The sequence below is a fragment of the Nyctibius grandis genome, chromosome 9, assembly GCF_013368605.1.
Source record: "Nyctibius grandis isolate bNycGra1 chromosome 9, bNycGra1.pri, whole genome shotgun sequence".
NCBI classification, from domain to species: Eukaryota; Metazoa; Chordata; class Aves; order Nyctibiiformes; family Nyctibiidae; genus Nyctibius; species Nyctibius grandis.
The window spans coordinates 18492908-18520091 of record NC_090666.1 but is presented as its reverse complement, the minus strand read 5'-3'; the positions used below and the strand labels follow the sequence as shown (position 1 = coordinate 18520091).

Sequence of the window (27184 nt, the reverse complement as noted above, 5' to 3'; positions counted from 1 at the left end):
TTCCAGATAGACTGGAGAGTTTCTGCCTTCCTCTCTACAGTCTCTTTATTGCTACTATCTAACATGAGAAGCACCTGCTACAGCCCAAAACAAAAGTCTCCTTGACTATAGAAAGTAACTAAAGCACATGAAAGAAGAATTAATATTGAAGTGCATGACAGAACACATTTCAAATAGCCTTCTCTCTAGCCACCCAGCAGGGGAAAAAATTTAAACTAAATAAAAACCAGAAAAGCCGTTGCCCAGTACTGTTGCACAGATAGTGCTTTGTGAGCCTTCCCACAGGCTACCTAAAAGAATGCAGATAGTGAAATCAAAGTGAGAGACAAACACAATGATGATGTGCCTAGCCAAGGCACTACCGCCTACTCAAAGAGGAACCCTAGAACACAAGTCTATTGAGCTGCAGAAGCAAATCGAAAACTGTTTGCAGTCAACACAAAAGTTTCTCACTAGAAAAGGAAAAATTTCAGGATGAAGGCAGTATTTTCCTTGAAAAGGAGAACAGCTATGGAAAACTGATCTGTTTTCACAGCCTTATCTGTACAGGGGAATTGCAGTGGAAGTATGAGACTCCAGCACCAAGGTACCTGGTGGTAGGGATGAGATGGCACCATCTAAATCTAGGCATACCTCAGCTACCTTCAATGATCTTAGACAAGATGAAAAACACCCAAGAATTTCTTTGAATTCAATAGCCTGGGACAAAAAGGACACATACCAGAAGCACACAGTTCTGAAACATACTGCGATTTACAGTGCTGTAATAATCATCATACTTCAGATATTTGAAATAGGACCCAGGCTACTGCAAAACTTCGGAGGTGGGTAGGAAGGCTGAGCATGCCGGGTGTTGAGGCAGTGGCAGCGGGCTGGGTGCAGCGGGGGTGCCCCATGGCAGGCAGATGGGGTGCACCGGCCGGTGCCCCGGGGAAGCAGCGCAAGTGGAGGAACCATCTCACCTGCCCCCTCGCCCTGAATCAACACCACCCGATCAGCACTTGCCATGCAATGCAGTGAGGACATGAACATGCTTAATGTTCAACAATATAGTTCCACACTAAAAGGCATATAGGTATGTGAAAACAGGAACATACAGATTGTGGTTTTATGTTTTCTTTTGGGTGGGATTTTTTTCCCTTTTTTTTTTTTTTACCTTCATACGCAGATACCTCCACACAGAAATGAAGGCACACTCTGGTGATGTAATTAATGTCTGTCTTGATTAAAAGCAGAACGCTGTGCTCAGCTCACTAAGATTCATGCAATCATATCTAATTCAGGAGTATTCAGACAGCTGTTAGATATTAAAGAAAATGTTCACTAATTGATGAATGAATTATTAATCCCCATCATACTGGAATTTACACAGACACACACACTCACTCACAGTACTTCTCCTTTCTATATCCATCCATTTAACTTGGGAGTAGAAAAAGACTGTCCAAATTTCCACGTGTAAAGCATACAACAGAATAATAAATAGCAAACAGTCCAAAGCTAAATCATCATTTGAAAAATATTTGTTCACACTACTCATCCGGTGCTTAAGAATATACTTAATGCAAGTCAAGATCAGTATGATAAACCTTTCAAACAAAACCAGATCTAACACTATCACAAAAATAAATCCATTGTTATTCAGTATCATAAAAAAAAAAAAAATACCTCAAGTTGTTCCTTTCCTTGTCTAGTAATGTTGAATTGCCATCCTCATCATCTAGAAAATAATGTTATTTTAAAAATGAACAATTCACCGTTTTCTAAAACTGTGCCCAAAGCAGCTGGAGGAATCAGAAGACTGTATGGTGAACGCAGATCTTCAGACCTGCGTGCCAGCGATTTTGAGAATTTCAGAATCTTAGGAAAAGCAACTTCACTAATGATTTGATATTGAAATCTTCCAAGAAATCCTTCAGATTGAAGCAAACACACTATTTGACAAAGAGCGTATTGTGCAAATAAATAAACCTGGAGAAACAATACCACTATTGTTCTGGCATGGTTTGTTAAAACTGTGTTCTTCAATAGTTACTACACTACTTAAACACCAGCCACACTATAAAATACAGAAAACACTTCTACTATTTATATAGTAATGTTGTCTAAAGCCATTTTTATACCTTCTCTTCTGTGGCAGTCAGTCATTTACAGCCTCGACCCAGATTTAACTCTGACCTTACTCTGAGCTGGAAGCATCTTACAACTGATGCATTCAGTGCAAAAGGTTATAAATATCTTTGAAATGTTACCATGCAAGAAAAAAAAAAAAAAAAAAAAAACGTTTGTGGCTGCCTTCATAGGATAAAGGAGCAGAAAAGGCCAGAAAACAGTTTTAGCTTTTGTAGTTCATCTTTAAAACACAGCTGTTAATACAGTCGGAGACACACAGTCAAGTTTATTTTACACAAATGCATGAGTCCAGGTTCCCCAGATACATACACAGAAGGGGAGTTTAACAATAGATTTTAGCCATAAATACCCATGGCGTGTGAGATGGGTGTTTGATTTTTTGTGGGTGGTGTGTGTTTTTTTTAAAATGGACAGTACTAGAGTTACCAGGTACCAGTGCAGTCTCTTCTGAGAATTAAGGACTCCAAGGGGTTTTCTATGTGTTTTGCAGGAAGGCCCTCAAAATGTCCTCTTTCTCGAGCCACTCTGCACTAGCAGCTGGAACTCCCTTGAGGTTGCAGAAGTACTACCTTTGGTAACTCTAGTACAGTGCCAAAGTTCAAGAATAATATGGAAACTTTGAGTGACATGAAATTAAAACCGTATTTTTTATGGCATTTGTCTTCTAGTAGATTTTTCTGATAAAATTCCCTATCAAAACCAAACACAATACAGTACTGAAACATAGTGCTGTAAAAGGAAGTAAGATGGTCTGACTAGAGCATCAGTTCAATACTACACCCTCGCAGTGGGCTTCTAAACTCACCTTTCGCTGAGTGAAGTCTTTCCTGTGTTCTGCATTTTTTACATCTCGGCAAACATCCCCTTTCTCCCTATATTTAATTTGTCTTAATGTGTTTTTATGCAAAATTATGTCTATACACTATAAAAATGAACAGAGACCAGAAGTTAAAATCATAGTTGTAATCTGAAACCACAGATGACACATTTTAAACTGTATAATATTTTTTACTAGACTAGAGGAACACTGATGATGTGGAAGGAGTCCAGACCGTTTCGTTTCCAGCAACTTAAAACACTAAGCATAAAGTCACTTCAACACAGTTCACTGGTCCATAACTGGAAGTTTAGAAGAATGGTTTTGTTCTGCTTTTTAAGTAGTCCTGTCCTAGAGTTCACAATAAATCTAGCCAAACTGATTGTAGTGAAGGAAAATACTGACAGCCTACTCTGATGTTGTTTCTGAAGACTGAGTTCTGCTGTCCAGATAGAACAGCACTGCATAACTGCTTTCTGTCCTTGATGTCAGAGCTTTCACTCAGGTGTGTTGGGAACAACAAAGATTTTATGTGCAATGAAAATAATCCCAGTTTTGCTAGAGACAAGCAAGAAATACCAGTAAAAGAGGAAGAACTGCCAAAGAAAAGCAAGGAAGAGTGAGGAAGAATTTGCAGTGAGAACCTTAACAGTCAGTGTCTTCCAAATCACTCTTACAGATGCAGATCGAGCAGTATGAGGTAAATGTACTATGACAAAATGTACTTTATAGCTATGCTTTCAAAAAAAGAGACACAGAAGCAGCGAACCCCCAAAACAACAAATTCACACAAGTCCTCCCATCATTTTGCTTCCAAGTCTTTCTATTACAATTGTGCTTCTATGTGAAAATGAAAACCAAACATCTTATTTACTGCCATACCATTGTATAGTATTAGTCTTACCTAAACCTGTGTGAGTAAGTTGTTCAAAGAGAGTCCAGCTGTGGTCATCAATATAGTGGTTCTTCAATATCAACAGCTGACATACATCCCTGGCTGTTATATCACTTGGTACTTCCAAAGCTCTGCTAGTATCATCTTCACTGTACACTTTAATTACCTGCAATAAATAAAAAAGCTAAAATATCCATTAGTTTAATCTTTTGATTCAGTTAGTTCTAATATGTTCCTCTCTCGGCTTCACAACTGAGACAAGAACCTATACACATAGGACGCAATACTGAAGACAGCCATTTCTCTCTAGTGCAATGGCAGAATTGAGAACAAAACAGCTGAGCAAACCATATCCCACTTCTAAATTTGGCTGTTGGTCATCCGTTGCCACAGGACACTGGACAGATTGGTGCATTCACTTTAAGAAAAAAATTGTAATGGAGAGGTAAATAAACCCAGTGAAACTGTAAATTCTTATATAAGCTAAAGAAGAAACCAGAGAGGATAAACAGTGAAACCCAAGAACTCTATGCCTGCAGAACTGTAGAAAGATTTGATAGAGTTAGTTCAGAGAACAGCAATCAGATTCAAGATGCTCACAGTTCTATAGACAATAAAAACAGGAGATGCTACAGAGCTCCTTACAATTTTGACAAGCAATAACTGGAACTATGAGTAAAAAAAGGCATATATACATACATAGAGAATCAAAAACATCATACACAGAAAATAATTACCATCTTATGAGGACCAGGAAATAAAATGTTCTAGCAAATGTACATGCAAAAAACTTATGATAAAGTAGGCAATTTTTATCACGTTTTACCTCAGTAGTTTTCCAAGTTTCTTTATTCTATTAAGTATAGTTGGAGGGGACAAAGGAGGCAATATAAACTCTCATGACTTACCCTGGTCATTTTTATTTTCAGTAAAAAATTTTATTTTTCAACATTAGTACACATTTTAGAGTCCTGAAAATGGGTGTCCATTAAGTTCTTGAAGAGGTGAAGCTAAACATGCTTACTCTTAGTTTCAAATGAAGAGGCTGAGGAAGTCTTATTGCATATTGACTGTTTGAAAGAAGGCATGATCATTTAGGTATTTTTTTGCTGTATTTTCTTTCTCTGAAGCAGAACAAATCAAATGAATCAGATGAATCAGTGAATTGGATGGAACTGATGCAAATCACTAGTGCTCTGTCTTCATAAGCTCTGCACAGTGACTAATCCCATTAAAGTCACCACAGAAGTTTTTTTGTATAAGAGAAAATAATTTCATATTCCTCACAGCAGTCAAGAAACTCAATACTCTCTTAGATTTCCTCCTTTTCTCATTTTCTAAAAGTAGGTGAAACACAAAAAGTGAAAAATACTGAGGCTCTTGACACAAGGATCAACTCTTATCTGTGGTACTTTATGTTAGAATAGTAACATTGTTCCTAAAATAAAACAGATGTTTGAGATTTTATTATAAACAGAAACAGGCAGGTAAACATGAGCAGTAGGTATAGAAGATTTGATGCAACATTAAATATGCCATAAAAGTCTTCCAGGTGCTCAGAAACACACTAAGTGATCAAGTCTGGAACGCATCTTTTTTATGCTTTGTATTTTCAAACAAGCATTTTCACCCAAAAGCCACTCAATGTAATGAGACTGCGAAGCGAATACATTAATTCATCTTTAAGAATGGAATTTATTCCCCAATATTTACATTTTCCAGTAGTGAGAAGTAACACTGAGCAACATTATTCCCTCTCTACCAAAACAGTAAGAGTCTGAGCATCCATTCCCAGCGCAGTGCCTGCTGCGTGCTGTGCAAATGGGAACACTAAGCATCTCACTTGCTAGTGACAGTCTGGCCACAACAGCAAGGAACTCGGCACAGGTTAAACTACCCTGCCTACCCTGTCTGACATCCTCAAGACAAAGGTCGTCCAAGATGTTTTTAATTTATCTCAAAACCCCTCCTCTTAGTTTATTCAATTTATCCATATTCATCAGAATACATGACACAACTCACCTGAACTTTATGCACAAAACCTAAATACCATTGTAAACCCTTCATTAAACACCAAGACACAAGTTCTTCCTTTAAAGACAAACAAGCATGTTATTGTCAGTCATTAATTGCTACCTTACTAAACACATGCTGATTTCTAGCATCTGATGAACAATCAGCAATGTACTGTTGCCCTAACTTGTTACAGCAGTTCCTTCTCTGGTTTGTGCTGAAGCTGGCAGGAGCAAGGACCTGCAACTGTATCTCCTGCCACCTGCTTCTCTCCCACTAATGGCAAAAATCCAAAAATTGAAAAAAAAAAAAAAGCAGGTCAGCTCACCCATGGTTTCCAAACATCAGAACAAGGAAAAAGGACCCCATTTGAAAACACATAGAGATTAAAGCACACTGATGGCCTTACTTCTCTCAAAAAAAAGTGCTTTTCTCTGTGCAACTACATATACATCAGTTCTGTTACGAACTTTGGCCCTGCATATTAGATCAGCATGAAGTCTGTGATAATCTGCTTTAATATTTCAGCCAATAAGTGATGATTGCTCAAGAGTTCCACATGAGGTTCAGCCACCCTTGCCATGACACCAATATCCAGGATACGGCAAACATTAAAACCACGCTTCTAGAATGGTGAAAATCTCTCTCTACTCATGAATCAACCACCTCAAAGCAGAGCCTTCCAGGGAAAACAGGCAGACCTTGGAGAAAGTCAATCCAAAGTTTCCGCAGGTGTAAGCTACAGCCCTGTACTTATATTTAACATAAAAGGCAAAAAGTCCATATCAATATTGAATCCAATGATCAATACTGCCACAGCAGCCATGGTCAATGGCTGTGGTTGGTTTTATAAGATGTCTATGCTTTGGCAGCGTTCCCACTGCTAAGCAATGAGACAGGTAGCAACGTAGCCTGCTTGCAGTAGGGTCTTGTTCCACACACACAACTTACTTAAACTCCTACTCCAGTCACACAGAAATGATGTTCTGCAGTTCAGGATAAACCTGCATGAATTATTTAAACTCCTGCAGTATTTACAAGGATTCAAAGATAAAATTAAAAGAGGTGTCTGTCATGGTGCGCTGTGAATGGGATGGAGGGCTGTACAGGTGAGTAGACAAAACGGCATTCCATCACCTTAAAACATGTCCTACTCTGGGCAGCACTGAAGGTCAGGGACAGTCTCATTAGCATCTCCAGTAAGTCTGTGTCAGGCTGAATCTAGAAGATTTTACAGGCTGAAGTGGCAGAAAGGAGAGGGACAGTATAGAAGGGGAAAGGAGGGGAGAGAATTAAAGCAACTTTCCTAGTATTGGACTAGATGATGATTGTAGGTGCCTTCCAACTGAAATATTCTATTCTATTTCTCAATATTCTCACAATAAAGCCAGGGTGAGAATCCATGCCAGCGTCCTGGCTAGCGACCCTGCCAGCATGTACTAGCAACTACTGTTTTCTCCAGGTACTCATCAAGTTAGGCGGTGTGCTTGTTTTACAGCAAGAGCACATACAGCCCATGCTGAGGCCCCTGACACAAGATTTTTACAGAAATTCTTTTTAAAAGGGTTAAGAGTCGTAGTGCAGATGACTACACTCTTATTGCTGAAGACATAGAAAAAGACTTTTTAAGATGCTGAAGACAGCAACACAAGTCATGATAATGAGCTGCCTGCAGCCGTTCAACTCGGAGTGGAAAGCCTTGGAGGTGGCCTTGGACTACAGGAGCACAGCTAAAACAAAACCAAACAACCCAACAACAACAAAAAAAAAATATGGAAAAAACCCCCAGAGTTTATATTCTCTGTGCCTTTTTGTTTGGGTTTTTTTTGGCCAGCCGGCAACGGCGGCAACAGCGGCAACGGCAGCAGCGGCGGCAGCGGCGGCAGCGACTGAGGTTAGTGCGGGGAGAGATCACGCTGTAGCGGGCGAGCGGTTTCCGTGCTCTGGGCCCCCCTGAGCAGCAGCCCGAGACCTGCCTGGACCAGGAAGTTCCCGGCAACGAATCAGGAGAGGAGGGGGCGTAGCCGGAGACACCGCGGGAGATTTAAACATGGTGAAACCATAACAAACAGCCAGTCGGCAACGGCGGCAACGGCGGCAGCGACTGAGGTTAGTGTGGGGAGAGATCGGGTCATAGCGGGCGAGCAGTTTCCGTGCTCTGGTCCCCCCGAGCAGCAGCCCGAGACCCGCCTGGACCCGGAAGTTCCCGGCAACGAATCAGGAGAGGAGGGGGTGTAGCACCACCCCCTGTGATCTGGTGATAAAGAGCCTCTGGGAGGACAGGGCCTAGTCCCTGCCCAGAGGGGAGAGGGAGAGTCAGCAGTGACTGTGTGAGTCAGCAGTGACTGGGTGTGTCCCGGGGCGGGGGAGGGCACAGCCCCAGGGGCGTGGCAGTTTGCGCAGCAGTTTGCGCAGGCAGGGCGAGCAGAGTAGGCGGGCAGGCAGGTATGGTTTCCACTCGGCGGGGCCCTAAGTCCCTTGCGGGTGCCAGAAAAGACATGGCAACCCAAACGGACCTGCCGCGGAAGCATGCGGAGGTGCAGGTGTCAGGCTGCAGGGAGTGCCAGAGCCTGGCCCTGGCACTCGAGGGTAACGGAGACCTGACCTGTGTGAGGTGCAAACAGGTCGACGACCTGATCTCCTTGGTGACCCAGCTCAAGGAGGAGGTGGAAAGGTTAAGGAGTACAAGAGCATCCCAGGAAGAGGACGGCGGGCAGTGCTGTTCCCTGCCTGTCCTGGGGAAAACGGACAGGCCTAATGCTCCCTGGGTAGTGGAGGATCCTCTTCCTCCTCCACAAGGAGCAGGAAGAGACCTAGGGGATGGGGGGGAATGGAGGCAGGTCCCTGCTCGGGGTGGCAGGCGAATCCCATCCCAACCTTCATCCCCTCCCCACGTCCTCATGCAGAATAGGTATGAGGTGCTGGAGCCTGAGCGTCTTCCTGAGTGTCGGGAAGACACGAATCTAGGTGAAAGACCCTCTACGGGACTACGTGAACAGATGCAACTGAGTAAGAGGGTTTCAACCAGCTCCAAAAAGGAGAAAAGAAAAGTAATTGTTATAGGCGACTCCCTGCTAAGGGGAACGGAGGGCCCCATATGCAGGCCAGACCCGACTCACAGGGAAGTCTGCTGCCTCCCTGGGGCTCGGGTAAGGGATGTTGCCAGGAGGATTCCTCAACTGGTGAGGCCCTCTGACTACTACCCACTATTAGTATTCCAGGTGGGTAGGGATGAGATTGAAGAGAGAAGTCCCAGGGCTATCAAAAGGGACTTCAGGGCCCTGGGGCGTTTGGTAAAGGGGGTAGGTGCGCAGGTGATATTCTCTTCAATTCCCTTGGTATTTGGTGAAAATAGGGAAAAGACTATGAAAGTACAACAGATTAATATGTGGCTAAGAGACTGGTGCCGGAGGTGGGATTTTGGGTTCTTTGACCACGGGGCAGCTTTCATGGCACCAGGCCTGCTTATGCTGGATGGGGAACAGCTGAGTCAGAAGGGGAAAAGGGTTATGGCCCAGAAGCTGGCAGAGCTGGTTAAAAGGTCTTTAAACTAGGTTCGATGGGGGAGGGGGATAAAACCAGGGCAGCCACAAATAAACCTAGGGGTGACAGGCCTGCGTCGGGGGCAAGGCCGCTAGCCCAGCTGAAGTGCATTTACACCAATGCACGCAGTATGGGCAACAAACAGGAAGAGCTAGAAGCCACTGTACAGCAGGAAGGTTATGATGTGGTTGCCATCACAGAAACGTGGTGGGATGACTCTCATGACTGGAGTGCAGCTATGGATGGCTATAAGCTCTTTAAGAGGGACAGGCGAAGCAGGAGAGGCGGTGGGGTAGCGCTGTATGTTAGGGAGTGCTTGGACTGTGTTGAAATTGAGGAAGATGGTGAGGATGACAAGGTTGAATGTTTATGGGTGAAGATCAGGGGGAAGGTCGGCAGGGCGGACATTACGGTGGGAGTCTGTTATAGACCACCCAACCAGGATGAGCAGGTGGACAAGGCGTTTTACAAGCGGTTGTCAGAAGCCGCCTGGTCGCCGGCCCTTGTACTCGTGGGCGACTTCAACTTGCCAGATGTCTGCTGGAAATACAACATGGCAGAGAGGAAGCAATCTAGGAGGTTCCTCGAATGTGTGGAGGACAACTTCCTCATGAGAGTGGTAAATGAGCCGACTAGAGGAGGGGCCCTGCTTGACCTGTTGTTTGTGAACAGAGAAGGACTAGTGGGAGATGTGAGGGTCGGTGGCCATCTTGGGAGTAGTGACCACGAAATGTTAGAGTTTTCGATAGTGGGGGAAGTAAGGAGGGGCAAGAGCAGAACTTCTGCCTTAGATTTCCGGCGGGCTGACTTTAGCCTGTTTAAGAGGCTGGTGGACCGAGTCCCTTGGCAATTGGTCCTGGAGGGCAAAGGAGTCCAAGAAGGCCGGACATGCTTCAAAAGGGAATTGCTAAATATTCAGGAGCAGGCTGTCCCAGTCTGTAGGAAGGCAAGCCGTCGGGGAAAAAGACCGGCCTGGTTAAACAGGGAACTTGGACTAGAACTTAAGGAAAAAAAGAGAGCCTACTTGCTCTGGAAGAAGGGTCGGGTAACTCGGGAGGTCTATAGGGACGTGGCCAGGTCGTGTAGGGAGAAGATTAGAAGGGCCAAAGCTCAATTAGAGCTCGATTTGGCTGCTAGAGTCAAGGATAACAAAAAAAGCTTTTACAAATACATCAACAGCAAAAGGAGGGTCAAGGAGAGCCTCCACCACTTGCTGAATGAGGAGGATAGTGTAGTGTCAGGGGATGAGGAAAAGGCAGAGGTGCTCAATGCCTTCTTTGCCTCGGTCTTTAATGTCAAGACCGGTTGTCCTCAGGAGACTCGGCCCCCACAGCCTGCAGTTAGGGACGGGGGGCTGTGTGAACCTCCCATGATCCAGGAGGAGATGGTTAGTGACCTGCTGTGCCAGTTGGACACCCACAAGGCTATGGGCCCGGATGGGATTCACCCCTGAGAAATGAAGGAACTGGCAAATGAACTTGCCAAACCACTCTCGATTATCTACCGGCAGTCCTGGTTAACTGGAGAAGTTCCAGCTGACTGGAAATTAGCAAACGTAACGCCCATCTACAAGAAGGGTCGGAATGACGATCCAGGGAACTATAGGCCTGTCAGCCTGACCTCGGTGCCAGGCAAGGTGATAGAACAGATCATCCTGAGTGCCATTACACGGCACGTGCAGGACAATCGGGGCATCGGGGCCAGCCAACATGGATTCATGAAAGGCAGGTCCTGCTTGACTAACCTGGTCTCCTTCTATGACCAAGTGACCCGCTTAGTAGATGAGGGCAGGGCTGTGGATGTAGTCTACCTAGACTTCAGTAAGGCATTCGACGCTGTCTCCCACAGCATCCTCCTGGACAAACTGGCTGCCCAGGGCTAGGATGGGTGGACTCTTAAATGGGTTAAAAACTGGCTGGATGGCCGAGCCCAGAGACTGGTGGTGAATGGGGCAAAGTCCAACTGGCGGCCGGTCACTAGCGGTGTTCCCCAGGGCTCAGTTCTGGGGCCGGTGCTGTTCAATATCTTTATAGATGATCTAGATGTAGGGATTGAGTGCACCCTCAGTAAATTTGCAGATGACACCACGCTGGGTGGGAGTGTCGATCTGCTGGAGGGTAGGAAGGCCTTACAGAGGGATTTGGACAGGTTAGATAGATGGGCCGAGACGAACGGCATGAGGTTCAACAAGAACAAGTGCCCGGTCTTACACTTCGGCCACAACAACCCCATGCAGCTCTACAGGCTGGGGGAAGAGTGGTTAGAAAGCGGCCCGGTGGAAAGAGACCTGGGGGTGCTGATCGACAGCCGGCTAAACATGAGCCAGCAGTGTGCCCAGGTGGCCAAGAAGGCCAATGGCATCCTGGCTTCTATTAGGAATAGTGTAGCCAGCCGGTCTAGGGAAGTGATCGTCCTTCTGTACTCGGTACTGGTGAGGCCGCATCTTGAGTACTGTGTCCAGTTGTGGGCCCCGCACTTCAAGAAAGATGTTGAGGTGTTGGAGCGAGTCCAGAGGAGGGCGACCAAGCTGGTGAAGGGTCTGGAGGGTCTGACCTATGAGGAACGGCTGAGGGAGCTGGGGTTGTTTAGCCTGGAGAAGAGGAGGCTCTGAGGTGACCTTATTGCAGTCTACAACTACCTGAAGGGAGGTTGTAGTGAAGTGGCAGTTGGCCTCTTCTCCCGGGCAACTAGCGATAGGACAAGAGGACACAGCCTCAAGCTTCGCCAGGGGAGGTTCAGGTTGGACATCAGGAAGAATTTCTTTTCAGAAAGGGTTATTAGACATTGGAATGGGCTGCCCAGGGAGGTGGTGGAGTCACCATCTCTGGATGTGTTTAAGAAAAGACTGGACATGGCACTTAGTGCCATGGTCTAGTTGACAGGGTGGTGTCAGGGCAACGGTTGGACTCGATGATCCCTGAGGTCTCTTCCAACCTGGCTGATTCTGTGATTCTGTGAGTATTCTCACTCGACTTTCTCAGTATAGGGAAATAAATCCTGTGCAAGTCTAGGACAACGGATCACCCCAGCTCACAGCTATGACATGTGCTACCTTATAAAACACAAATGCTGTGCCCTTTTTCTCTTCCTTGCAAGGGCTTCAAATACAGCAAGAGACAACAGACAGACAGTCACCTAATAGACCCTTCCAAACTTCTGTTACAGTTTTAGTTTAATGAATCGATTGTGATGGTGTAAATCTCATCAGTCAGAGTGACCTTTGAGGGTTTTTTAATTAGAAAAAGTTGATCAGTCTGTGCTTTCTGCTATGTTTGCAGCAAAGTCTCTTGTAGGATTTGCTGGGAATCTATTTGTACCAAGGGGAGCGTATGACATGAAAAAGGATAAATTCAAAATCCTATTTTTCCTTGGAAATACATTGCAAGAAATACTCCTCTTCCCAGAAGTAGAAGATGCTCCAAAAATTAAAGGGTGGCAGGATTATGCTTAAAGATGCAGTTATGCTGATCTCCTGTAGAGATGAGGAAGACTGAATGACCACTTCTTTATTTTCATTAGCAGTTATCATCATGCATTAGGCTGGCCAGTCTCTTCCATTTTTTCCACTGAAAATTTGTCTGAGAAGTAGCACACAAGAAAAGAGCTGCTAATTGAGAACAAGCTGTCATTACAGTTTTTATTACCATACACTCTCAAGCTTTGTTCTAAAGCAAACTATTTAACTTCCCTTGACTATACTTATTAGCAGACAGTTAGAAAAAGTTGCCACAGTAGTCCTCAAATCTTCTTCTTTCCTGTCTAGCTTATAAATACAAGGAGATTTTAGTTCTTTCCAAGGTCAGAAAAAGAAACATCTCAATAACTTCCATTTAAGCCACTGGAAGTAAGAAATTAGCAGCTCCAAGATCTTCTTACAAGAGGAAAGCACCAAGCTGAGCCTCACAAGCATTAATCATTTTCATTGCCTATGGGAGCAGGCAAGGAGGTACAGCTTTCCTACGTGTTGTCTTTCCATTTTCCAATATATTAAAAATCAGCCAAGATCCGAGAAGTATGTGCAATGCATCTTTATCCCTTCAAAAATTATTTCACTAAGAAATGTTGTTTCAAAATAAAATACATTATTGTTTGTATTTCACTAATCATCTGAACTCTGAATATAAAATCAATGTTGACAAATATAACCTAGTATTTAACACAGAAAAGGCAAAAGGAGACTAGCTTTTACACTGAAAATCAGAAACTGTTGAAAAAGAGTAAGTAAAAGAGCAGACAAGGTAATCGGTGTGGGAGGAGGGAGGAGCAAGAAGGCTGGACTCTACTCCCCCGAGTCTTCTTCCACATTCAACTGTCATCTCCACTACAATAATTAAATAATGTGTTTCATAGACTTTTAAGAGAGGGTGTCCAAGTCTGATTCTTCAGAATCTTCAAGCCATCTGTTTTGGAAGTTCCAATCTGCAGAAACTACACAAACAAATGGCAAGACCATACCCTGCACTGAGGAGTTTCAAACGTGAAACTAAGTACTGACACGTGAAAAAAGCCAGGTAGATCCAACAGAAAAAGAACTGCTCAGCAAATGGAGTCCATGTTTAGGTGCCTCCATCAAAATGACCTGACATTTAGATGATTCTTAATGTTCCTGTATAGCCATGAAGATAGCGGATGGTCAACACCTTTAAAAAAAATCAGGTCACTTTTATTTATAAAGACACAAGTATCTAACGTTCTATCATTTCTACAATTATTTTTCCCCCATGAATAAAACATTGCACATTTTGCACTTACATTACAATTTCAGTCACATTTATGTTACATGCACAGTTATTGTATGCAAAACCAGGCCTTAAAAAGTCTTACACTCCAGGGTGCCATACTTCCCCTGAGATCCTGCCTGGTACTGAGCTAACCTCTGTCTTTAGTGTTAACTAACAGGCCATTTGCCTGAAGCATTTGTTCTCCAACTTCCAACCTTGTCCCCTGCTTGACAAAGTTTTTTGCTTATTGATATTGGCAGAGGGTAGGGGAATTTGGAATGCATTTGAACTACATTGGAAGCACTTAAAATTTCTACCATTTTGAACTATTTTATGACTTCTAGCAATAGTCTGTCTTGGTTTTAGAGAGAACAAACAAAATTCTGCATTTATAACAATATTTAAGGGCAGGTTAACTCATGACTAGTTAAAAAAAAAAAAAGTGCGTTAGTGAAGTTTACGGTCTTCATTATCAGGTGTGAATGGAAGACTTTCCCTTTAAATATCCCAGTCTACAGTTAAAAGGCCAGTTTCCAATATTTCCTCCAAAGTGAAGACTTCCAGGCCAAAAGGATTCCTGTAGTTTGCAGAAATCTACATCTGTCAAAAGAAAAAACAAACAAACAAAACAAACAACAACAACAAAAAAACAAAAAACAACAAACAAACAAACAAACAAACAAAAAGTGCACACAATGATAAACTGTAGCTGCTCATTGTAAAGCAATTGTTTTCTCAATCACCACCACAGGAGCTTTCCAGAATTTGTCCTGTACATGTCCCTGCAAGGAATGAACACAGAGAACTGAAGCACAGACAAAAAAAAATAGAAGATTTGTTAATATTTTAGGTACCCAAACCCAAAATAGTAGCCATTAAGCCTGTGAACCTCTCTTCTGAGGAGGGTTCACAAGGCACCACATGACTTCTGCACAGACTTGGCAACGTGCACACTTGGGCAGGTATGAACTGTCATCCAGTGATTAGGGGCAATTACCTGGAAGCCTACCTATAGGGGAAGAGGGCAAATCTGAGTTCCAGCATGTAATACAAAAAACAAATTTATGTAAAATACACTTCCCAGTGAATACTGACTTCTTATTCGGAACACAGTATAGCTCCAAGAGGCAAAAGGAACACCGCTCCCATGTAGAAAAATATACAGGATATATATACAGTAGCTTAGGTGACACAAGCATTAGACTCAAAATCTCTGTCATGCACAGACTCCCTGTAATCCTATCAACTCCAGGAAGGGAAATTTTAAGATCCTGTTGCCAGCAACATTTTCTATTCTATGGCTCCAATGTTCTAGAATACCTTGCTTTCTTCTCGAGGTACAAACCAGAAAATGTATAAGAAACAGCCAAAATAGGCAGATTGGACACTTTAGAAGTGACGTGAAATGAAATGAAACTGTCATCTTCTTCAGTAGAACCATCAAGATTATTAAGGAAAAGTTAAGCACCTTGTACAGCTTGTGAAGCCATATATTGAAGACTTGGGAGATCAATTTAAAGAAACTGAAGGTAAGCCAAGTCACTGATTACAAGGACAGCAAACATCAAAGAACAAAGCAGCTGCCCAAAGGAGGAGGAGCTGTTCTTCCAAGGGACCAAAAGTGAACTTTGTATACACTTAGATATCTATTATTGATAGATTGAGGTATAGCACTAAAAGACACAAAAACGCTAAATCAGTTATGTCTGTCCTGCAACAAAACCAAAGTGCCAAGAAAGGAAGAGCAAAGTCTAGGATAATTGCCTACCTTTCCTACTGCAACCTAGAAAAATCTCATATTGTTTCCAAAATCAAACCAATTTAAGAATTACATTTCAAAGAGCAAAAATAATGTCAATTTCTAGCTTTTTCAAATATAAGACCACTGCCAAGCTGGATTGCTCTAGCAATTCATGCATTTGTTGCCTCAAAACACAATTAATTTTTTTAAACCTGAATATTCTGTTAGAAGGCGTTAAAAAAACTGTTTTAATTTCACAGTTACCAGTAGGCACACACTATCAACTAAACAATTTCCATTTATTTTCTGTAGCAGTCTTCTGATAGTTCACTATGGCACTATGGCAATTGTCTATATTATATAGTCACTCCCCTCCCCCAGACTCTTAGAATGGCCCTACCTAATCCAGCACGAGACTGACCATCCCATGAATGGAAAAAATCACACACAAAAAAAGAACTAAATAGCAATGTGAAGAAGTAACAAAAAACATTTGAGAATACCTATAGGCAAAAAAGGTCCAATTCTTAGTTTTAAAATATGTATTTGTCATCTGACTTTGGGCAAGTCAATATCAGTCCTTCAGTTTCCTTTTTGTAAAATGGGACAGGGGAACTGAAATCTGTTTCTGTACAGCAGGGTAACAGATTGAACTCTTTAAGATTTGTAAAGCACTTGGACTTCCTCATATGACTACTGCTTTGGATGTGTAAATATGTTGTATTATAAAAAGGGAGGTTAAATTATGCAGATCTCCAAATTATAATAAGATATGTGCAAAAATATACCCTCAAAGTTCTTTCAAACGAAGGTTATGACAATCACATTATGATGTTAAAAAAATGGCAGAACGAGGACAATGCTGACATGCAATCATCTCAAAGACGACATCAGTAAAACTGAGGAGAAACAAGGTTTGAAAGACAACAAGAAAGTTAAAATATAAATTATAAATATCATTATTTAATCCTGAAGTTGATACATTCACTTTTTCAATATTGGTCAACAAAAGCAAAATATAGTTATAAATAGTAATAAAACAGCTACAGAAGATTTCAGTTCTCTGTATAAAACTGAACAAAAGGCAAGGTCTAGAGAAAGAAACTTCCACACTTCGGACAATTAACTCATAGTACAAGTACTTTTAGAGCAGAGAGTAAGATTATTGTTAACTATACAATAACTATAATTATATGATACTTTGCTCAAAAGGTTACTATAATCGGACAATCAAATAACAGCTACATTGTGAAGTTCAACATATTGTAAGTAAGAATTGCAGTAATAAATAACATGTAGATTAAGCATAGAAAGTGAAAGTTTTATCTCCATCAGCAGCCATTACCACAACAAAGGACCAAATCAGGAGTAAGAAATGCAAAAGGTTAGAAGCAAAACCCACAATAAAGCCCTTAAAATGAATGCACATTATAAAGAAAGGCAGGGGTGGACGGGACAATTTATTTAAACAGAGAATCTCAAATTATTCTGCCTTACCAGAGATTTTTTTCAGACTATGGAAATTCCAAATAAAAGCAGCTAAAGAGGCATTTCAAGTACAACTGATATGATGTGTATGAATAACTAGAAAGCTGTGAGGAAATTTAAACATCATTAGAAAAAATTTCAAATAATAGAATTCCATGGAATAGCAGAAATGAAAGAAAATTAGCAGGTTTGCTAGATGATTAAGCAGTCAAAGGATCACTTATACAAGATAAACACACTGCAGAGCAACTAAATTATTTATTTGCATTGATTATTCACAACGGACATGGAAGAATATGTTCCCAGATCTGCTCTTTACAGGTGAAATAAAATTGCCAGTTTAAAAAGAGGGGATACTGGAAATGAAAAGGCAAAAACCAAATAGTTAACAGGTTATACAGTCTAAAATGTAAAGAAACTTAAATGGCAAACCTCAGTCTATCCTAACATTAATAGAAATGGACGCTTAGGCTCCATCTACTACTTCATCTAATGTGCACAGGATATAAACTTCTGTTCAGTCCTGAGAAAAAGTCCAAGGGCTATCGCGGCAGAATAATTTTGGGATATTGTATTGTGAATTTGTGAGCCACCACTGCCACACAGATAGGTAAGAATCTACTAACATTACCTGAACTTGTCTCTTTCTAGAAGAAAATCCACTCTTAAATTTATGAAAACTTTTACCCATCTTGTTCATAGGAGTTACTAGAATGGTTTAGAGTAATCATAATATTTCCGAAAAATCTCAGTGGGGTAATGCAGTCCACATTGATTGGCATCAATAACTTTTCCTAAATCCTTCAAAATGAGAGCTATTATGAAGATCAAACAGTCATGGAGTGAGAGACTGCAAAATAAAGATAAACTTGGAATGAATGGTTCATTTTTAGAACAGCTGGCTCTAGTCAAGTAATTTCAGACTCTTAATCATATTAACCTTTAAATCAGAGTGAAGAACTCGCATCTTACAAGCCATGATAAAAATAAGTCTTTGTTATTTTTCATTACATTATTGAGTAATGCTAAGCGTGTACATTAACATCTGACACAAAGGTATTTGAAAAACCTCTTGGCCCTAGGAAACGTAAAAGGTTCCCTATTCCTGGCTTCTATGGACCACTTACTTACAGACCGCTAATCAAATGTAGGTCACTTCTCAGCCTCAGTGTACGGTACACATGGCTCCCCAGTTAATCTAAACACAGTATACAGCCAAGTAGATCTCTATTAGGAAAACGAGAGTTTTATATCTTTCTATCCACTAACAATAAACAAATAAATAATGATGACAATCCAGTGAATCATAGAATCATTTTGGTTGGCAAGGACCTTTAAGAGCATCAAGTCCAACTGTTAACCTAGCACTGTCAAGTCCACCACTAAACCATGTCCCTAAGCACCACATCTGTACACAAGCTCTTTTCCCTTCTAGCCATGCACCACCACCTCTTACTGTCAGAATCGCCACGCTCTTTCATACAGTTCAGTATGTCCAACCAATACAGCTCACAGTACAAAGCTTAAGTTAGTTAGGCTAAATGTACATGCTTTATGACCCATTATCTTCACTGGGAGCTACCTTAATTTTTCTCACAAAATTCATAGCAAATTGCTAAAATAACTTGCAAGGTATAAAACTCATCTTGGTACTGTCTATGAGTTTCATATTTTGCCCCCAAACTAAGCCCTTCATGATAAAAGTTCAAAAGCCTTATCGTTTGATTTAAAGAGATCAATATTCAGACAGGACTTGATTATTGCATTTAAGGTTAATAAGAGTGTACTTTCATGTGAACTTTTCTTCACGAAAAGTTAATTTAGTGGAGATGAACAACTTATTAGCCCCATTAGTAAACTTATGTTATTTAGTATCTTCAGTCCTTTGCTTCCACACTGTCTGCTAAGTTTTAACTTTACATAGCTTTTATATATTTAACAGTATTACACAGCTTTACATTTTATATATAATAGCAACATTTAGAATGCGCTTACCATATACTGATGGAAAAATACCCAGTTAGACTAACTGAACTTAAAAAGAGGGAGGGATGGAAAATCATACTAGAGGATTCAAAGAATCTGACTTGAAGGAGGAACTTCAGTATTTCATTTAAAAAAAAAAAAAACAATTTGTGAAATAGAAAATTAAGAGAAAATTAAAAAGTTTCCCAGTGCACCAGTGTTCTTTATCCCCTCAAACTAGAAATACGGTAGAAATTATCCACGTACTACTCTACTTTCAAAAAAAGTCATGTGTGAAGATCGGGGGAGAAAGAAATCTCAACATAAAGCCACTAAAAGACACTTCTGGTTTTTGTTTTCTGTGTACAACAAAGTTAAGGGCAGAATGTTATCAGACTTGTGTTTGAATAGCTTGTCCCTATTTGATTCAAAGCACTAACATTATTTAAATGAGGCTTTCTGTATTTAATAGTGCAGTTTGCCCAACATATCCTTCGCTTGTCAGAGATAAATAGAATGCTGTGTTCCAGCACAAAAGACAGCAAATCTGTTACTGCCACGTCCTGGCTGCACTCTATGTTTCTGAAGAGATACCAGCTATAAAAAGAAGTACCTATTGTTTCTACCAGGTTTTTCACACTATGTTGCTGGTTTCTCAGTAGAGCAGGTCTCTTCCTGAAGCTCAGAAAGACCAAGTCTCTGAATAACACCATTAAGAGACCAATTAGTTTCCCACTTCCTATGCAGCAGTCCTAAATATTTTTTTTAAATTTAAAAAAAAAGAAAATACTTGTTCTTAAAACTTTCTTTCACGTTCACCATTTTATACAGAAGTTCTGGCTTAAACTACAATACAGCTTCAAAGCGAAGAATGCCTTTGTCATTACCTTTATCACCTGTGTATTTCCATGGAGGTCACTAGAGGAGAAAAGAAAGTAGACTCTGTAAGACTAAGCAAAGTTTTGATTTTTAGCTAAAGAAGTTACAGTTTGGAATTTTTTTTTGAATTTCTGGAGTGGTACAAGGAATGTTCAGAGCAAATATGACAACGGCTATGTAGGTTAACCCACTATAATAAATAGTTGTTTTAGAATTCTGAAGCACTTTACCATTTGGTATAAGACCAAAAAACCTGCTTTGCTGGGTCAGACTACAACATCCTTCCAGCCCAGTACTGTCTCTGGGTATCTGTTTCTAGTCACTGGTGGTATATAACAGCAAGAATAGTTATTCTGACAGAACGTTTCATCCCTCAGTGCTTTTCAACTTGTCTTTCATTTTATTCACATAGCATCGTTCCCTCTGGCCAAAGCATAAAATCCAAATAAAGAGTAAATCCTGCAATAAAGCTAGTAAGTCTACTCAAACGATGCAAAACCTTCAACTATACACTGTCATGTTACTACAGATTTGTCAATACATTTTGCCAACAAGTCCAAACCACTACCGGAACAGAAAAAAAGACCAGAAGCACCTGGGCATGGAAAGCAGGCCCTGTAATTGTTGGCAAAAATGTAATAGTCATCTAATGCAGGAGATGCTCACTAAAAACAAAGGTGCAAAGTGGAACAAAATGATAATGTTAAGTGGATGATGTAGTAATAAGGAAAGACTAATCATTTCAGCAATTCAGTGTATTTTGACAACATCTACCTCTAATCGTTTGTTCTAAAGCGAAAATGAGGTATGTAGATGGAACAGCCTTCAGTCATACAGGAAAACTGAGAAGTCAGTAGCACATTTCTCACCTCTACACATGCTGTGATACCCTACATTCAAAGGTCTTCTGGGTTGTCTGGCTGCTGCTTCTCTTCCCCCCACACAAGACATGTTCATATCATCATAAATGTATGTATTTTATTTGTGCTATGGTCATCCTAAAAGTCTTGTCAAACAGGATACCCAAAAGGACGGTGACAGACACCAATCCAACAAGTTACAGTCAACAGGACCAAAGAAAAAACGACAACATTGAGGGCTTGCATACACAGCTGGTAGATAATCTGATGAGCTAGTTAAGTCTGGCTGTCAAGCTAACATAAGACAAGCAGAGGGCTCCAATTGCTATTCAGTCTAGATACCGTTTAATTGCTAACCTCTTGGAGAAAGGAATTAACTGGCTCAGAAAAGCATTCTAAGTGGTCTAAGAAAAAAGCATGTTATGTTAGGGCAAATGTCGGAGGTGGAAATGATGCAACAAGAGCAACAAAGACGACTGTGAAGAAATCAGAGTAAACTGAGGACTAGTGAAAAAAAGAGGATTCTAGCAGGAAATAAAGGAAAAACATTAAGGCTTTCACTGAACACTCCCTCCCAGGTCTCAGTCCTTCATAAGAATTTTAGCAGTGCCAAACATAAAAGGTATCAGCAAAAACACAAATAGCAGGAAGTTGTAACCTCAGGGATGTGCAAGGCATAGGAAAGAAAGGAATCAAAGATGTCCCTCCAAGTCAACATTTTTTATGCCCAAGCACATGTATTGGTAGGTAGAGATACAGGTCAGCAGTCCAAGACAGCCATTAGGATCTGTCAGAGATAGAAGATGAAATATGTTATGAGAAATATGATGAAATATAAGAAATATGATGAGATCCTATCAACTCTGGCTCAAGAAACTGGGTATATATTCTTGGGAAGTTTAACTCGTCTTGCTTTGTACAGTTCCCATTATGTGCTGTACTGTGCCAGAATAAATCTATTCTCATATAACTACTTTAGACTATGAAAAACAGGTTGTCTTGAAATAATGTAATCATAAATAAAGGGTTGAAAGCAATCGAATAAGGGCAGCTTCTAAAAAGAAACTTTAGGAAGTCACAACCAAATGTAAGAGACTAAGATGGACTGGAACCAGGGTAAAATTTCCAGTATTACAATAGAGTTATATTGGTTCAGATGTTTTGATTATACAGTCATAACTTCTTTTTTAGGTCCTTAAAGCAGCTGGCATTTTGTTGGGTTGGTCCTGCCTCTGTTCCTGACCCACAAGCAGAAAAACAAAGAGTGGGGGAGCACAGGGCATGGCCAGTACCCATACCAATAGCATGAAAATGAGGAAGAAAGCAAGCTTAAATATGAATAATTCCTTGGTGCAAGGTGACGAATTTTCTTCGTATACATTAGAATATCTTCAACTTAGCAAAACTAAATAAAATCTTCTAATTTTTCAGGTACTTGCTTATGTCTTGTAGCACGTTGAAAGTAACACACAGAAGACATATAAGTAAGGGAAATTTCATTTTTCGCATAGGACTGACACCAACACCTTGTGTGCAGTATGTTGAGTTTCTCCCTTCATATACAGTAATGCAACACAATCAGTACAGCATTTACTACCAGTAGAAATAACTATTCAGCAATAGCTCTTGATATACTTCAAGGCTAGATAACACAGTCTGAAGGTCAAGTTCTGACTTCTTGAAGCCTAATTTATTCAAGAGGAAACTAAAGTACTAGAGCTAGAAAATGGCCAAGCACTTTCTTCAGTTGATGAAAAAGCCGTTTTCTTCCAAAGGATTTCTGCCAACAGAAAAGGAATATGAGCAGAGTAGGGCACTAAACACTGCCAATTTCCTTGGTTACTGTATGAAGAATGTTAGATGTTCAAAGAAGGCAAGGAGAAACTGAAAAACATACCAAAGATTTGTTAAAGAACTGAAGACAAACAGGAGACAGAGTGCAATGTTAATTGTGCCACTAAACCTTGTCAAACGATACAAGGGACAAGTAATGACCAAGTGTATTAAACCACTGAGATTTTAAAAGACTTTCTAAAAAACTCTGTGCACTTAATTGCTCACTCTCATTCACACACACACATCTCTATCTACTTTTCATAGCAACTACGCAGCATAATGCTATACATTTCAAATTCCAAGACCGTTGATGATTTTGTGTAGAAAATATTCTGTATAATTTCATTGCTTGTAGAGACTGAAATGTCACAGGATAGAAAAAACCTCCCTCTCCACCCCAGTAGATGAACCATAGGGATTGCTGAAGTTAGTCCCATTTTGATTTCATTTATACATGTGGGATCATTTTTATACACAATAAAAATGGTAGGAAGCTTTACTGGCTTCATGTTCTTCAAAGCAGGAAATATGACTGGTCAATCGGTATATGACTGCTATACCAGAATGCATTTTTAGGTGCCTGCTTGAGTATAAAGACTACATATTCAAAGCAAAAATTGGTCTACCAGAATCCTTCTCAAGCATAGTATCAGATCTAGATTTATTTGGCCAACATCATCAGGGAGGGGAGAAGTCCTGCAATATGTTCCCCTGAGGAGGCCCTATCAGTAGCTCTCTCCTAAACGGTCCCTGGACCTAACCAGATCTCTTCCACAATGACCGAAAATGTTAGTCTGCCACCCTCATTCTTCCTTATCATCCACAAACTGAATCTCTAGCATCATGTCAGCCTCTATGATGAGTAGGTAACTTAATATCTGCAAGTACAGTACAACAGATGACTGAATTCTAAGCAGTTCATGGACCCTTTCATAGCTAACATGAAAGTTGTATGTTCCCTCTAACAAGTATCTGAGGAAGACACTTGTAAAACTAGTTTCACAAATTTTTTATGTATTATCAAGAGGAAGCAAGAATCCCATATATCCCCAAACAAAATGCAGCTATCTTAGCACATGTTAAATACACAAAGGTCGCAAGACCTTTCCTTGAGCCTACGTACTAGGTTGGCCTTTTAGCAATTTTAAACACAAACTTCTGTCAGAAAACACACTACAAGTCTCCTGAATTCACTTTGTGTCTCTGCCCATTACCATATATATTCCTCCTCCTCAACCTTCCTCAACTCTTGTTCTGGCTCAAAACCTTTACTATTTGTATCAAACCCTGCAGATCCAGTAGCAGCATATCCTGATGCCTTATGCTAGTAATTTAATCTCTAAGATCTAATTCTATACTGAATTTCCACTCAGGCCCATCTTACTGCTTTACCTGTGGTTATCCCCATTATCTTCTCTCAGAGTCCCCAATAAGTCATGAAACAAAACATGCCATTAAGAAGACCTTACAGTGATTCAAACACTTCACCTCAACCACCACAGGTTTTCTGACCACTGTTCCTAAAGTCTTTAAAGCACACTGAAGTCCATCTCCCACTTAAACCTCTCATCTGTCTTCAAATATTTGCGGGATGTTACCCTTTCTTTTATTTTATTATTGTATTATATTATTTATTATTGTCTTTCTTTTGTTACTGTACAAAAGACAAAAAGGGCACGGGTGTTATTTATGCATCTTTATTTTTCAAACTGTCCTTATGAAGAGATGTTTCATATATGAATGCTTTGTTTGCCTTCAGTTATTTTATAAAAGGTATCCATTTAATGGCACCATTATCATGTCACTTAAAGTGCCTTATGTAAAATTCCTGGATTAGCACATTGGCCTTTCATCTCAGGGAACCTAAATGCAAAACCAAAAAATTACTTTCATGCTCTTAGCCTTGCAGGCAGACATTGCTAATTCTCTGTACAATTTGGCTTAAGTGACCTTTTTTCCTTGGGGGAGGGGCGAGTGTGCATTAAAGCAGCCTGTGATTTCAGGCCAGAAAAATAGATGGAATAAAGATGCAAGAGAATCTTGAAATTTGCATGCTTGTATAAGTCCTAGATTTGAGCAATCTAAATCACATCCTCATTTTCTAATCACTATTTCTTCCATTTAAAAGCCACTATGCAATCTCTTCAAGAAACACTGGAAATTATTCAGCTGCAATACATACCACCTATGTACATAAGGCTTTTTACATCGTGTAACCTAGTATGCTATGAAGTTCCCAGCTGCTATGGAAAAAAGTATAGCTCTCACTGTTTAGACACCTTGCATCCAACATCAGGTGCATAAGTACTCTTCTACTTATCATGTAACAAGTCTAGGAGACTTGTGGGTGTTTATCTTTTATATTGAATAAATGATTGGTCTTTAACTGACTGTAAAACAATGTTTTGAATGCATTATGACCTTTTAAATCTAATTTCTTAAAAATGTTTTTAAAGGAGTACAAAGTTATTCATACAAAAGATAAAGACAACATTTACTCTAACTGTTGGATTAATTATATGTCTAGTCTATATACACATTATAAATTTGGTTTTAATAGTATTCAATATGCATAACCCCCCATGCTTATCAAGCAAGTCATTTTTCTGCCTGTGGTAAAAGACCCCTTGGTATCTAAACGAGGCCCTGTGGCTTTAGTTAAGAATATATTACTTAAGAATAAAACATGTCAACTGTGATAAGTACTTCATATCAGATTTTAAAACGGAATGAAGTATGAAATAACTTTGGACAAAGCATATGAGATATTTGGAATGAAAATAAGAAAAACCCATGTATTCAAGAAACTGGCAGAACAGCCAGATTAGCACACTGATAATGCAAAATGTTACCTTTCGTGAGGGAGGAAAAAAAAATAGGAACAAAAAAAAAGACGACTTTCAGTTTTTGCAGTACCATAATTAAACTAGACTTTTTACACAATTACCCATTCCATGAATTTAAGAAATAATGATTGGGGATGATCGATAGCCTGAAATAATGCTTTGTGAGCTAATGCTTAAGTTTCTCTTGACTACGCAGAGCTAACATAACATTTTTACACTTCCAGGTCCTTCTTGCATTACGAAAAACAGAAGTTGCACTATTTTAAGTCAAAGTTGATGTCTAAGGTTCTAATGCCCATGAGAAACAAAAACAAATTTACACATGCACATGTATGCACAGCTGTTACCCCTTACAAGCAAGGCTCACTCTTGCCTGCCTTCCTGCCTTCCCTCCCTGCAGTATTCCTGTTCTAGAAACTAGGGTATTGCTACAGAAGTAATGAGAGCACCTTCTGAACAGAGAGAAGAAATACTTTCAGGAGGAATTCTACATGCATAGATACAAACATCACAAGCATAAACAGGACTATTAAATTTGGCATACAGTGAGCCTTAAGTGAGGACACATGCCTTTGAGAATTATTCCAACTGTGTGTAACCCAATACCTGCCTACGTAAGGCAACATCCTGTGCTGCTTCCTCCTCCCATTTCCTTTATTTTTATTTTGGGCTTACAAAGTGCACAGATAAAGAGAAGTAAAGACAATAACTGTTTACAGCTAATTTGATAGTAGCGTGAAAATATTTGTGTTTTAAAATAGGAGAGAATGCACAGAAAATGATCTTACTCACCGCGCATTTTCAAAAAAGAAAAACCCTTAAGCTTTCTTGGAGAATGACGCTCACCTCTCAACAGCAAAAAAAAAGAAAAGCAATCCATTAAAAGATACAGTACAGTTAAAACTTGAGTTTCCTAGCCTTCTGAATGCGAGATTGAGCAAAGTTACACATCTCTCCCCTCCCACATAGCACCAAGTACTGCTGTGTGCATTACCAGAGGAGTCCAACACAACTACATGCTGCAAGAACAAAGACCTTCATCTCCTAACATACAAATAACCAAAGATGAGCCAAAAATAAAATAACTATGACAACTAAAGATTTGAGACCGTGTGGGGTGTTGGGGGGAGGGAGAGAGGAAGGGGAGGGAACCACAGGATTGAGAGGATGAGAGCTGAAAAGTTAAATTTAAAACACAATTTTTAAAAGAGTATTTTTGAGGAGTACAACAGAGATATACCAAATTGTTAGGATAAAACTTTCTAAGAGCACATCTTGCACACAACTAAATCTGAAAGGGAAGTTACTATACCAGAAAAGTAGTGTATGATCATGTTATTCAGACAGCAGTATAATCTAATTTGTAGCAATCAGTCACACTAAAACTCTATGTTCACAGGCCTCCCCTCCAACTCAAGCAATGAAATAATCTGAAAGAATACCATAC

The 27184-nt window shown here is 40.3% G+C and overlaps 1 protein-coding gene across 1 annotated transcript in view; it reads right to left on the bottom strand.

The window, feature by feature from the left end:
- The window catches only part of GRB14 (growth factor receptor bound protein 14), a 71565-nt gene that overhangs the window by 24776 nt on the left and 19605 nt on the right, over positions 1–27184 (bottom strand). Inside the window, exon 3 of the mRNA XM_068407847.1 lies at positions 3855–4011. Within this exon, the coding sequence (XP_068263948.1) occupies positions 3855–4011 (157 nt within the window). The remainder of the gene's footprint in view (positions 1–3854; positions 4012–27184) is intronic.